General features: G+C 53.9%; 2 protein-coding genes across 3 annotated transcripts in view; both read left to right on the top strand.

Moving 5' to 3' along the window:
• The window catches only part of TRIM50 (tripartite motif containing 50), a 9090-nt gene extending 6620 nt beyond the window's left edge, over nt 1-2470 (top strand). Inside the window, exons 5-6 of the mRNA XM_016185947.2 lie at nt 1-6; nt 1587-2470. The exon at nt 1-6 is cut by the window's left edge and continues 119 nt beyond it. Coding sequence (XP_016041433.2) covers nt 1-6; nt 1587-2176 — 596 coding nt within the window. The 3' untranslated portion in view covers nt 2177-2470. The remainder of the gene's footprint in view (nt 7-1586) is intronic.
• A 4185-nt stretch (nt 2471-6655) lies between these two features.
• Nucleotides 6656-11320, top strand: NSUN5 (NOP2/Sun RNA methyltransferase 5). 2 transcript variants are annotated; one of them, XM_060173469.1, is made up of 10 exons: nt 6656-6803; nt 6885-7007; nt 8706-8886; nt 8964-9072; nt 9749-9887; nt 9969-10084; nt 10248-10426; nt 10526-10730; nt 10804-10947; nt 11017-11320. In XM_060173469.1, exons 1-10 carry the CDS (start codon nt 6711-6713, stop codon nt 11111-11113), a joined length of 1386 nt encoding a protein of 461 aa, XP_060029452.1. In that variant the 5' UTR covers nt 6656-6710; the 3' UTR covers nt 11114-11320. The 2 variants fall into 2 exon arrangements, with proteins under 2 accessions (XP_060029452.1, XP_060029451.1); XM_060173468.1 differs by having other exon boundaries at nt 11002-11320.
• The last annotated feature ends 857 nt before the right edge of the window (nt 11321-12177 follow it).

Below are 12177 nucleotides of genomic sequence, written 5' to 3'. Positions count from 1 at the left end.
TGCCAGGTGAGGCCCCCGCACGTCCTTCCCAGGGCCACCTCTGGGGGGGGGGGGGGGCGACAGCTGGGCCACCAGGGCTGAGTCTGGCCAGCAGAGGGGGTGGTGAGAGCAGGAGTCGGGGTCCACAGACAGCAGGGTGAGCTGTGCCATGTCCGAGCCTTAGTTTCCTCATCTGTAGAGAGGGGGTGATTCATGCCAGCTTGCTTTCTGCGTGGCTCACAGACACATGTGTTTGTGTGTGGAAGGGGTGGTGGGGCTCAGTGCTTAATGGCAGCCATGCTCGTTAGAAACCAAACCCAAAGTCATTCACTCGCCTGTCACTAGTCAAACAGGTGAGGACACAGCTCCAGGGCAGAGAGGGGAGGACACTTCACACTGGGCTCCAGTTGGCACTGTACACACAAAATGGCGGGGCCAGTGAAACAGCTCACCTGAATAGTGGGCTCTCTTTGCCATGCGTGTGACCCAGGTTCGAGTCCAGCCCTGACCATGCTGGAAGAAGCTCTGGTGCTATAGTGTCTTTCCTTCTGTCTCTGTCTCTCTGTCTGAAGAGAAACATTCTCTGTCTTTGGTGGTGAAACCCTGAAGGTCCCCAAGTGTACACACACACACACACACACACACACACACACACACACACATAACCCAGGAGGTGGTACAGAGTCCAGAACACTAGGCTCTTAAGCGTGAGGGTCCTAGGTTCCATCCCTGGCATCCCAGGTTCGAGCCCCTGCCCTCCACCTGCATAAGTGGTGAAGCAGGTCTGTAGGTGTCTTTCTCTCTCCCTATCTGCCTTCCCTTTTCAGTTTCTTTCTGTCCTGTCCAAAAAAAAAAAAAGAAAGAAAGAAAGAAAGAGAGAAAGAAAGGAAAAATGACCGCTGGGACTGGTGGATTCATAGATAGTGCCCGACAGCCCCAGCGATAACCCTTGTGGGGAGGTGAGAATTAAACTAGCACAAAATAGAGATCTGTGAATAGACTGATTGCATCCAAAGCAAAACTTTTTTTAAAAAGATTTGTTTATTCATGAGAGTAGGAGGTGAAAGAGAGAGAGAGAAGAGAGAGAGGGAGAAAGAAAGAAGCAGAGTATCACTCTGGTGTGTTTTTGTGTTTACCACAGCACTGCTCAGCCCTGGCTGATGGTGGTGGTGTTGGGAATTGAACCTGGAACTTCTAGAACTCCAGGCATGAGCATCCCTTTGCTTCTCTATTATGCTGTCTCCCTCACCTCATACAGTGCCAGGGATTGAACTCAGGCTCTCGCACTTAAGAATCTCATGCCTTATCCACTGCACCACCTCCTGGGCCACAAAAGAGGGAGGTTATGCAAGAGAAAAGGGGGGGGTGGTGCCCCACAGACAGGGAACCATGCATGAGGAGTGACTGGTCACGAGGAGTGCCACAGTCCCCAGAGAACCAAGGACTCCGCTGTGGGGCGCACAGAGGATCCATGCTCCAGGCCTCTGCTGTGTGCCCCAGGCTCAAGGCTCTGGGCCCCTCGAGGCTCACTCGGGCCTCCTGCTAGCCCTCGGGGCCCCTAGGGTCCTGCAGATCCAGGGGTGACATGGCCTCTCCATGCCCCCCAGCCCCTGAGTGTCTGAAGCTGGACCCAGCCACAGCGCACCCGCTGCTGGAGCTATCCAAGGGCAACACGGTGGTGCAGTGCGGGCTCCTCCCACAGCGGCGTGCCAGCCAGCCCGAGTGCTTCGACTGTAGCGCCTGCGTGCTGGCCACACACGGCTTCTCCTGTGGCCGCCACTACTGGGAGGTGCTGGTGGGCAGCAAGAGCGACTGGCGCCTGGGTGTCATGAGGGGCACGGCACGCCGCAAGGGCAAGCTGGGCAGGTCCCCCGAGCACGGCATGTGGCTGCTTGGCCTCAAGGAGGGCCGGGCCTACGAGGCCTTCGGCTGCCCGCGCGTGGCCCTGCCCGTGGCTGGCCATCCCCAGCGCATTGGGATCTACCTGCACTACGAACGCGGTGAGCTCACCTTCTTCGACGCCGACCAGCCCGATGACCTGCGGCCTCTCTACACCTTCCAGGCCGACTTCCAGGGCAAGCTCTACCCCATCCTGGACACGGGCTGGCATGAGCGGGGCGGCAACTCCCTGCCCCTGGTGCTGCCCCCGCCCGCTGGCCATGGCCACCCGGGCCCCCCGCAGTACCCCAGGCCCTAGGGGTCTGTGGTGTCCACCGGCTCCTCGGGCTGTGCCCTCAAGTTTCATGTTCCTGGAGGCACTCAGTGACAGGCCAGAAAGGACCTCAGCCAAGGCTGAGCCTCCAGCACTCTGCCAGAGTCAGAGCCAGCTCTGGGGTCTGTAGGTCAAGTTGGGGATCCCTTGGTCTCTCCCAACCTGCCCTCTGAGTATATTCCTTCCAGTAAGGATAGAAACACACCCACTTGGGGTTTTTCCTGTTATAATGAACTTAATATGACTCCAGATTAATAAATCCGATGTCTTTTCTTTTTCTTTCAATGTTTTACAATGAAGTAGCATGCAGGGGCAGGGGCAGGGGAGGCGTGGGGCAGAAAGAGAGAGAGGAGGACAGCAAGCTACTGTCACCAGGGCAAAGCTCCTAAATTGCTCTTCTTTATTGACCACCAGACTTCATAACTATATGATTCCATCATTCTTGGTAGACTCCCCCCCCCCTTTTTTTTTGTCTCCAGGGTTATTGCTGGGGCTTGGTGCCTGTATTATGAATCCACTGCTCATGGCGGCTATTCTTTCCATTTTGTTGTCCTTGTTGTTACTGCTGCTGTTGTTGGACAGAACACAGATAATTTGAGAGAGGAGGGGAAGACAGAGAGGGGGAGAGAAATAGACACCTGCAGACCTGCTTCACCGCCTGTGAAGCGACTCCCCTGCAGGTGTGGAGCCGGGGGCTGGAACTGGGATATTTGAGCCGGTCCTTGGCCTTTGTGCCATGTGCGCTTAGCTCGCTGCGCTACCACCTGGCCCCCTTCCTCCTCTTTTTAATCCCAGAGACAGGCAGAGAAAAAGGAGAGACACTACAACAGTGCACCAACCTTTTGAAGCTTCCTTATGCAGATGCTGTTGTGTGGTGCTGGGGCTTGAACCTGGGTCCTGGCTCATAGTAAAAGTGTGCACTCGGTGGTTGGGAAGAATATAGATCCAAGAAGGATGACAGAGGACCTAGTGGGGGTTGTATTGTTATATGGAAAACTGGGAAATGTTATGCATGTACAAACTATTGTATTTACTGTCGACTGTAAAACATTAATTCCCCAATAAAGAAATTTAAAAAAATTTTCCTTTTAAGAGAACCAGGTAGTAACACAGAGGGTTAAACACACATGGTGCGAAGTGCAAGGACTAGCATAAGAATCCCGGTTCAGGGAGTTGGGCTGTAGCGCAGCGGGTTAAGCGCACGTGGCGCAAAGCACAAGGACTGGCAGAAGGATCCTGGTTTGAGCCCCCGGCTCCCCACCTGGAGGGGAGTCACTTCACAGGCAGTGAAGCAGGTCTGCAGGTGTCTATCTTTCTCTCTCCCTCTCTGTCTTCCCCTCCTCTCTCCATTTCTCTCTGTCCTATCTAACAATGACGACATCAATAACAACAACAACAATAATAACTATGACAACAATAATAAAAATAAGACAACAAGAGCAACAAAAGGGAAAAATAAATAAAAATTAAAAAAAAAGAATCCCAGTTCACGCCCCAGGTTCCCTACCTACAGAAGGTCTCTTTACAGGCAGTGAAGCAGGTCTGCAGGTGTCTATCTTCTCTCCCCCTCTCTGTCTTCCCCTCCTCTTATTTCTCTGTCATATCCAAAAAACAAGGGCAACAAAAATGGGAGAAAAAATGGCCTCCAGGATTCATAGTGCAGGCACTGAGCCCCAGAAATAATCCTGGAAGCAAAAAAAAAAAAGTGTGCATTCAACTGGTGACTTATTTTGCAGTCCCTCAATTGCTTTATTAACAAACATATTTTTTATTTAAGAGAGAGGAGGGGAAGCAAATTACCACTCTGATACATTGCACCCAGGATATCATACTCAATCCAGCACCCCACCCACTTTCTAGGCCACTTCTCTCTCTCTCTCTAACTAGAGACCTGCTCAGTTCTGGCTGATGGTGGTGCTGGGGATTGGACCTGGGATTTGGAGCCTCAGGTAGTAGAGTCTATTTGTGTAACTATTTTTTTAAAGATTTTATTTATTCATGAGAAATGATAGGAGAGAAAGAACCGTGCTCGCTTCGGCAGCACATATACTAAAATAGGAGAGAAAGAACCAGACATCACTCTGGTACATGTGCTGCTGGGGACTGAACTCGGGACCCTATGCTTGAGAGTCCAAAGCCTTATCCACTGCGCCACTTCCCAGACTACAATTACTTTTTTTAAAAAAGGATTTAAAAAAATATTTATTTCCTTTTTGTTGCCCTTGTTGTTTTTATTGAAGTTGTGGTTATTGTCATTATTGATGTCGTTGTTTTTAGATAGGACAGAGAGAAATGGAGAGCAGGGGAAGACAGAGGGGGAGAGAAAGATAGACACCTGCAGACCTGCTTCACTGCCTGTGAAGCGACTCCCCTGCAGGTGGGGAGACGGGGTCTCGAACCAGGATCCTTATGCGGTCCTTGCGCTTTGTGCCACGTGCGCCTAACCTGCTGCGCTACTGCCCGACCCCCCCTTTTTAAAAAGTTTTTAAAAAATATTTATTTCATTTTTGTTGCCCTTGTTTTTTTAAAAATTATATTCATTTATTTATTTTCCCTTTTGTTGCCCTTTTTGTTTTCCATTGTTGTAGTTATTGATGTCGTCGTTGTTGGATAGAACAGAGAAATGGAGAGAGGAGGGGAAGACAGAGAGGGGGAGAGAAAGATAGACACCTGCAGACTTACTTCACCACCTGTGAAGCGACTCCCCTGCAGGTGGGGAGCCGGGGGCTCGAACCGGGATCCTTACGCAGCTCCTTGAGCTTTGTGCCACCTGCGCTTAACCCGCTGCGCTACTGCCCGACTCCCTGCCCTTGTTGTTTTATTGTAGTTGTAGTTATTGTCGTTGTTATCAATTACTTTCTTACATGACTACTTGTTTGACTTTTTGAGAGACTGCATGAGCGAGCACAGTGTGATTTGGTCCTGTGCCACCCTGGACAGAACCCCGAGCTTTGGCACCGAGGAGTGAGCTATATGTGTTCGCAGGGCCTAGTCACACCCCACACTCGTCAACATGAACCTACTATGTCCCAGTAACCACCTGTGATGGCAATACAGAAGCCATCACCACACAATCTCTGTCCTGAGAGGGGCCAGGCTGGGGAAACAGTCTTAACAGTGAATCATTAGCAGGCCCTGGAGGCAGATAGTTTTGGATTCTCAAGCACAAGTGAATCACTGGGAGAGAAACACGAAAATCCAGTTAATGAATTCTAAGTGTAAGTCGGGGGGGGGGGGGGGGATACTTGAAGTGTTTTCTCTGTCTTTAAAAAAAATTATTGGATTTAAAATATATTTTATTATTTGTTGGATAGAGACAGACACTGAAAGAAAAGGGGGAGATAGGGAGAAAGACACCTGCAGCTCTGCTTCACTGCTTGTGAAGTTTCTCCCTTGCAGGTGGGGACAGGGCTTGAATTCGGGTACTGGAGCATGGTAACACATCTGCATTCAACCTTGTGCACCGTCACCCAGTGGTTTCTATATTGTAGAGCTGTGAAGGGGGTTTCAAGACACTAAAAGTGGAAGTCTAAAACAAAAACAAACCCCAGAACGGGTCCCCCAAATAGCATGTTTTCCAGAATTATAAGCACATTAAAGTAGAATCTGGGGGGAGTTGGGCGGTAGTGCAGCGGGTTAAGCACAGGTGGTGCAAAGTACAAGGACCCAGCGTAAGGATCCCAGTTCCAGCCCCAGGTTCCCCACCTGCAGGGGAGTCGCTTCACAAGCAGTGAAGCAGGTCTGCAGGTGTCTATCCTTCTCTCCCGCTCTCTGTCTTCCCCTCCTCTCTCCATTTCTCTCTGTCCTATCCAATGACGACATCAATAACAACAACAATAATAACAACAATAAAACAAGGGCAACAAAAGGGAATGAATAAATAAGTATTTAGAAAAATAGAAGCTGGGGGTGGGCTGGGTGGGTAGTGTGCCACCATGTGTAAAGACCTTAGTTAAAGCCCTTAGGGTCCCTGCTTTCGGAGGGAAGCTTCACAAGCAGTCTGCAGGTCTCTCTCTTCCTCCCCTTCCTGGTGTCTCTCACCTATTTAAAAAAGAATGAGAGATGGAGAGTGCGTGTGTGTGTGTGTGTGTGTGTGTGTGTGTGTGTGTGTGTGTGTGTGTTTTGCTGGGATTGGGGAGCCATGCAGATGCAAAGCCTCAGTGATAAAAACCTGGTAGCAAAAAAACAAATGGGGGAAAAAAATAAATAAAAGCAGTGTCTATTTACAAGAGGCACATTCTGTCCACACACAGCGGGGTGTGCAGAGAGAAGGAACACAAGCGGCCCATCACACTCCGGTCCACTCGGTCTGTCCACACCTACAGCCACGCGTCGGCCCAGGATGAAGCGACATCTCACAACCCGGTTGGGGGCCTCGTCCTCTCGCAGGGGCCGTCATCCGCCTGCATGCGCCTTGCAAGCACATGGCCCAGCTATGGGGCTTCCGGCTTCCGGCAGCCGCGCCCTTTGACCCAGAAGTGGGCGTGGCACCGCCGCAGAGCCGGCTGCGCGAGGCAACATGGCGGTGTACGCGGCCGCCGCGGCTGTGCTTGCGGGGGTGGAAAGCCGCCAGGGCTCCATCAAGGGGCTGGTGTACGGCAGCCGCTTCCAGGTAGCGGGCGGCGGGCGGCGCGGCGGGCCGGGCGGGCCGGGCGGGCCGGGCGGGGCTCATCGCCGTCTCTCGGCCCCGCAGAACGTGAAGCAGCTGTACGCGCTGGTGTGCGAGACGCAGCGCTTCGCCGCCGTGCTGGACGCCGTGATCGCCCGCGCCGGCCTCCTGCGCGCCGAGAAGAAGCTGCGGCCGCACCTGGCCAAGGTGAGCGCGGCCCGAGCCTCACCCGCGGGCGGCCGGGGATCGGTCCCCCCTCCCCCCAGACGAGGCCGAGTCCACACTCGCGGAGGGGCAGTGTCGGCCGAGGGCCCCGGGGGCGGCGCTTCCGGTGGGCGCACATGTTGCAGCGAGCAAGGACCGGGGTTCGAGCCCCTGGTCCCCACCACCTGAGGGGGAAAGCTCTGCGAGCGGTGGAGCAGAGCGCAGGGGCCTCTCTTTCTCTCTATCTACCCCTCCTCCTCGATATCTGGCTGCCTCTATCGAATAAATAAAAAAATGATAATTAAAAAAAAATTGAGTGCAAGGACCGGCTTAAGGATCCCGGTTCGAGCCCCCGGCTCCTCGCCTGCAGGGGAGTCGCTTCACAGGTGGTGAAGCTTCTGCAGGTGTTTTATCTTTCTTTCCCCTTCTCTCTCCATTTCTCTCTGCCCTATCCAACAATGACATCAATAACAACAATGATAAACTACAAGGCAACAAAAGGGAAAAAATAGCCTCCAGGAGCAGTGGATTCCTAGTGCAGGAACGGAGCCCCAGCAATAACCCTGGAGGCAAAAAAAAAAGAAAAAAGGCGGGGTGGGGGATAAGTGAGCATGAGCAGAGTTATGAATCAAGACGTTTGAAATGCTGTAACTTTTTATTTATTTTTGATTATTTCTTTATTGGGGAATTAATGTTTTACATTCAACAGTAAATACAAGTTTGTACATGCATAACATTCCCCAGTTTCCCATTTAACAATACAACCCTCACTATGTCATCATCCTTCATGGACCTGTATTCTCCCCACCCACCCCCCAGTTTTTTACTTTGGTGCGATTAATTTATCTTTTTATTTTTATTTTTTACCAGAGCAATTGTTCAGCTCTGGGTTATGGCAGTAAAACCTGGCGATTGAACCTGGGATTTGAGAGCCTCAGGCATGAAAGTCTCTTTGCATAACCATTACACTATACCTCCTATTAAGCAGGTTATAGTTGTCTAACTCAGACAGGAGGTCAAAATGACTGGTTGCTGGGTCCCTGTATATTTGTAACCAACTGATGAAACCTCTAAAAAAAAAAATCAAAACATCTGCCACAACACTTCCTTTTATCAGCTTTCACGTAACTGCTAGCCCTATGCTTTCAGATATGTTCTGTTTAGTACTATTTTGCTTCAAAAACTTAATCCAACACAAGTCACTGAGTGATTTAATCAGAACGATTTAACAAGCCAATCTGATAATTTGTTACTGTTCTCTTTTTGCTCATTAGCTGCAAGCAAAATCTTGTAGTTTTTCTTTTCTGATCTTTTCAACTTCTGCCTGAGAGTGAGATCATCCCATACTCATAAAATCTTGTAGTTTTAAAATACTGAATAAAAATCTTTTCCAAAAATTGAAAAGAAAAAAAAAAACCCGAAATGCTGTAACTTCCAGCTGGGGATGGAGGTGGGCGGGTGGATGGGGACAAACTCAGGCCAGGAGCCTAGGGTCGCAAAGGCGGAGGCTGGGTAACACGGGGGTGGTGAGGAGGAGGATTGGGGGTCTGGGGCGGAGGGCTAAGGTGCAGGTCTGGGAGCTGGAGGCAAGGTTCCAGCTGTGTGTCTGCCGTGGGCACCCGGTGTGGGCTGGACAGGTCACCTCCCTCCTGTGTGTGCCTGTCGGCACTCGGCCCGGCGTCACCCTGCCCTCGTCCCCAGGTGCTGGTGTACGAGCTGCTGCTGGGACGAGGCTTTCGGGGCAGTGGAGGTGCCGGCAGGTGGAAGCCGGTGCTGGACCGACACCAAGCCCGACTGAAGGCTGAGCTGGCCCGACTCAAGGTTCAGCGAGGTGTGAGCCGCAACGAGGACCTGCTGGAAGCCCGATCTGAGCCTGACCCAGGTGTGTTGGAAAGGCGTGTGGGTGGGGCAGGCAGGGCAGGACCAGTGCTGGGCCACTCACCGTCTGGTACCCCCTAGCCTCACAAGTGCCTCGGTTTGTGCGGGTGAACACACTCAAGACCTGCTGTGAGGATGCCATTGACTACTTCAAGAGGCAAGGCTTCTCCTACCAGGGCCGGGCCACCAGGTGAGTCCAGGCCGCTGGTCGGCTACCTCCACCCACAGAAGGGCACAGGCTGGGCGGGGCACGTCTGGCGGCCCTTAGCCACCCTGCCAGCCCTTCCTGCAGTGTCTCCGGCTCCTGGTCTTTCTCTCCTCAAACACTTTCTCCTTTCTCTGGGATACTGGCCTGAATCCCTGACTACTCCCCCACTCCCACCCCTCCCACCCCTGTTGCTCCTCTGGCCCCCTCCCGCTTCTTACTTGTGAGTGCATTTCTTTTTTTTTTTTTTCTGCCTCCAGGGTTATTGCTGGGGCTCAGTGCCTGCACTACAGATCCATTGCTCCTGGAGGCCATTTTTTCCATTTTGTTGCCCTTGTTTATCCTCGTTATTATTGTTATTGCTGTCATCATTGTTGGATAGGACAGAGAATTGGGGAGAGGAGGGCAAGACAGGGAGGGTGAGAGAAAAACACCTGTAGACCTGCTTCACCACCTGTGAATCGACCCCCCCCTCCCCCGCAGGTGTGGAGCCAGGGGCTATAACTGAGATCCTTACTCTCCTTGCGCTTTGCACCACCTGCACTTAACCCATTACACTACTGCCCAGAGCACTGTTCAGCTTTGGCTTAAACTGGTGCCAGGGCTTGAACTTGGGGTTTTGGAGCTTCAGGCATGAGAGTCTTGGTGTCTCTCTCCGCAGCCTCGAGGACTTAAGGGCTCTCACGGGCAAGGCCTTCCTCCTGGACGCCTTGCTGCCTGAGCTCCTGGTGTTTCCTGCGCGCACGGACCTTCATGAGCACCCGCTCTACCAGGCGGGCCACCTTCTCCTCCAAGACAAGGTAGGGGAGACTGGGCAGGGTGTGTGTGTGTAGGGGGGTGCCCAGCCCAGAGCGGTTCCCCATTGCCGTGCCCCCTCCCAGGCCAGCTGTCTCCCAGCCACACTACTGGCCCCCCCACCGGGCTCCCACGTCATCGATGCCTGTGCTGCCCCCGGCAATAAGACCAGCCACGTGGCGGCTCTTCTCAAGAACCAGGGGTGAGCCTCTCAGGGTTCACGGGGGAGGTAGAATCCCCAGCAGGGCCGTGGGCAGGGGTGAGGCATCACCCAGTGCTCAGGGCAGGGTCCCCAGCCACTGGCCCTAGTAGCAGGCACGTTGTGTGCCCAACCAGCCTGGCTCACACCATCTTCTTCCGCCCAGGAAGATTTTCGCCTTTGACCTGGATGCCAAGCGGCTGGCATCCATGGCGACGCTGCTGGTGCGTGCTGGGGTGTCCTGCTGTGAGCTGGCCCAGCGAGACTTCCTGGAGGTTTCGCCTTTAGACCCAAAGTACCACCAGGTCCAGTACATCCTGCTGGACCCTTCATGCAGTGGCTCTGGTGAGCCAGTGGGCGGCGGAGGGCAGGACCCAGACCCAGCAGCCCGAGTGGGGGCAGGGAAGGAGGCATGGCCGGGTCTGAGAGCCTGTCCCACCTCAGGGATGCTGAGCCGGCGGTTGGAGGAGTCTGGAGCGCCCAGCAAGGAGCGCCTGCAGGCCCTGGCGGGCTTCCAGCTGCGTGCCCTGTGCCACGCACTGAGCTTCCCGGCCCTGCGGCGCCTGGTCTACTCCACCTGTTCTGTCTGCCCCGAGGAGAATGAGAACGTGGTGCGTGAGGCACTGCAGCAGTGTCCGGGCACCTTCAGGTAGGACTCCTCGGCCTGGGGGCTGCGGGTGGGGGCTGGCCTTCTCACCCACGTGTGCGCGTACAACCCACAGGCTGGCTCCTGCCCTCCCCACCTGGCCCCACCGGGGCCTCGCCACCTTCCCCGGCGCTGAGCACTGCCTGCGGGCCACCCCCGAGACCACACTCTGCTCCGGCTTCTTCGTGGCCGTGCTGGAGCGGCTAGAGGTGCCGTCCAGGTAAGGGGGGGGAGCGGTCAGCCCTGAGCTGGTGGCCGACGAGACCCCTCACAGGCCCTTCTTCCCCAGCTCGGCTGCACCTGCTGAGACGTCAGAGCCAGCCCCCAAGAAGCGGCGGTGGAGGAAGGCAGCTGCTGCCCCCAGCAGCCCAGGAGCTGCCACCTAGCCGGACTCCAGGGCTGGGCCTGGCAGGAGGCACTGCATCGGCCCGAGGAGGAAGATGGCGACTGCCAGCCTGCTGGCCCCAGAAAAAAAAGACAGAGAATGCGGTCTCCAATAGATCACAGGTTTTTAATTCTTAATGACATAAGCAAGGAGAAAAACCACACTCATACTAAAAACTCCCAGCTAGACGCAACAGGAATCCTACCTCTACTGCAGAGGGGGGTGCCCCCGCCTCCAGGAGGTCCTGCCCGAAGACCTGAGGCCACGGCGAGCACTAAGCTCCACCTCCTTGAGGTACCTTCCAGACCACCACCACCACCACCCCCCCCCAGCTCTTGGGGGAAGGAAGGGCAGTGCCAGGACATCCAGCCTCAGTCAGTCACAAAGGGGAAGCGACCAGTTACAGCTACGTCACATTGTTATGAAAGGAGCTGCTTGGGAAGCCTCTGACGGCCCCCCAGCAGTTACTCTAACTACCAGGGCATGGACACGGGACCGCCTCAATGAACCAAGCTTGAAGGAATTTAAAAGGCAATTTAGCTTAAATACAAAAATAAATTTTTATTTTGTTAAAAAATGTTTAAATATTTTCTTTTAATTTAGACACACGCATTCATACTTCTTCCAAAGAGATGGGCATGGCAGCAAGGCTCGGGGGCCTGGGGTCTGTCTGGTGTGGAGGAGGGAAAGAGAATGGACGGGAGGGGCTAGAACAGGGAGCTGTGGGGCGGCTTGGGCCGGGTAGCCAGGTAGGTGAGGGGGAGGGAGGGTCTTCACCCTGGCCCCGTTCTCCTGGGCTGCCAGCCCAAAAGTCCAAACAGACACCATTTGAAAATCCAGGAGTCGGCACTTGTGGCCAGCAGCGGTGCCCCGCCCACATCCAATTAGCTTAGGCCCCAGAACTGGAAACAGAAGTCCGGCACTACCAACATGCCGCCACTCACAACTCAATGCTTCCTCCAAACTCGATTCAAAGAGCGTGAGACACGAGCATCAGACAAACGCAGGGAGAGGCTTGAAGGAAGGGGCAGCGCCCACCTGAGTGGCCAAGGCAGATCTAGACTT

This window comes from Erinaceus europaeus, chromosome 15, assembly GCF_950295315.1.
Source record: "Erinaceus europaeus chromosome 15, mEriEur2.1, whole genome shotgun sequence".
Lineage (NCBI taxonomy): Eukaryota > Metazoa > Chordata > Mammalia > Eulipotyphla > Erinaceidae > Erinaceus > Erinaceus europaeus.
The sequence above is the reverse complement of the archived record's forward strand: the minus strand, read 5'-3'. Positions and strand labels throughout refer to the sequence as shown.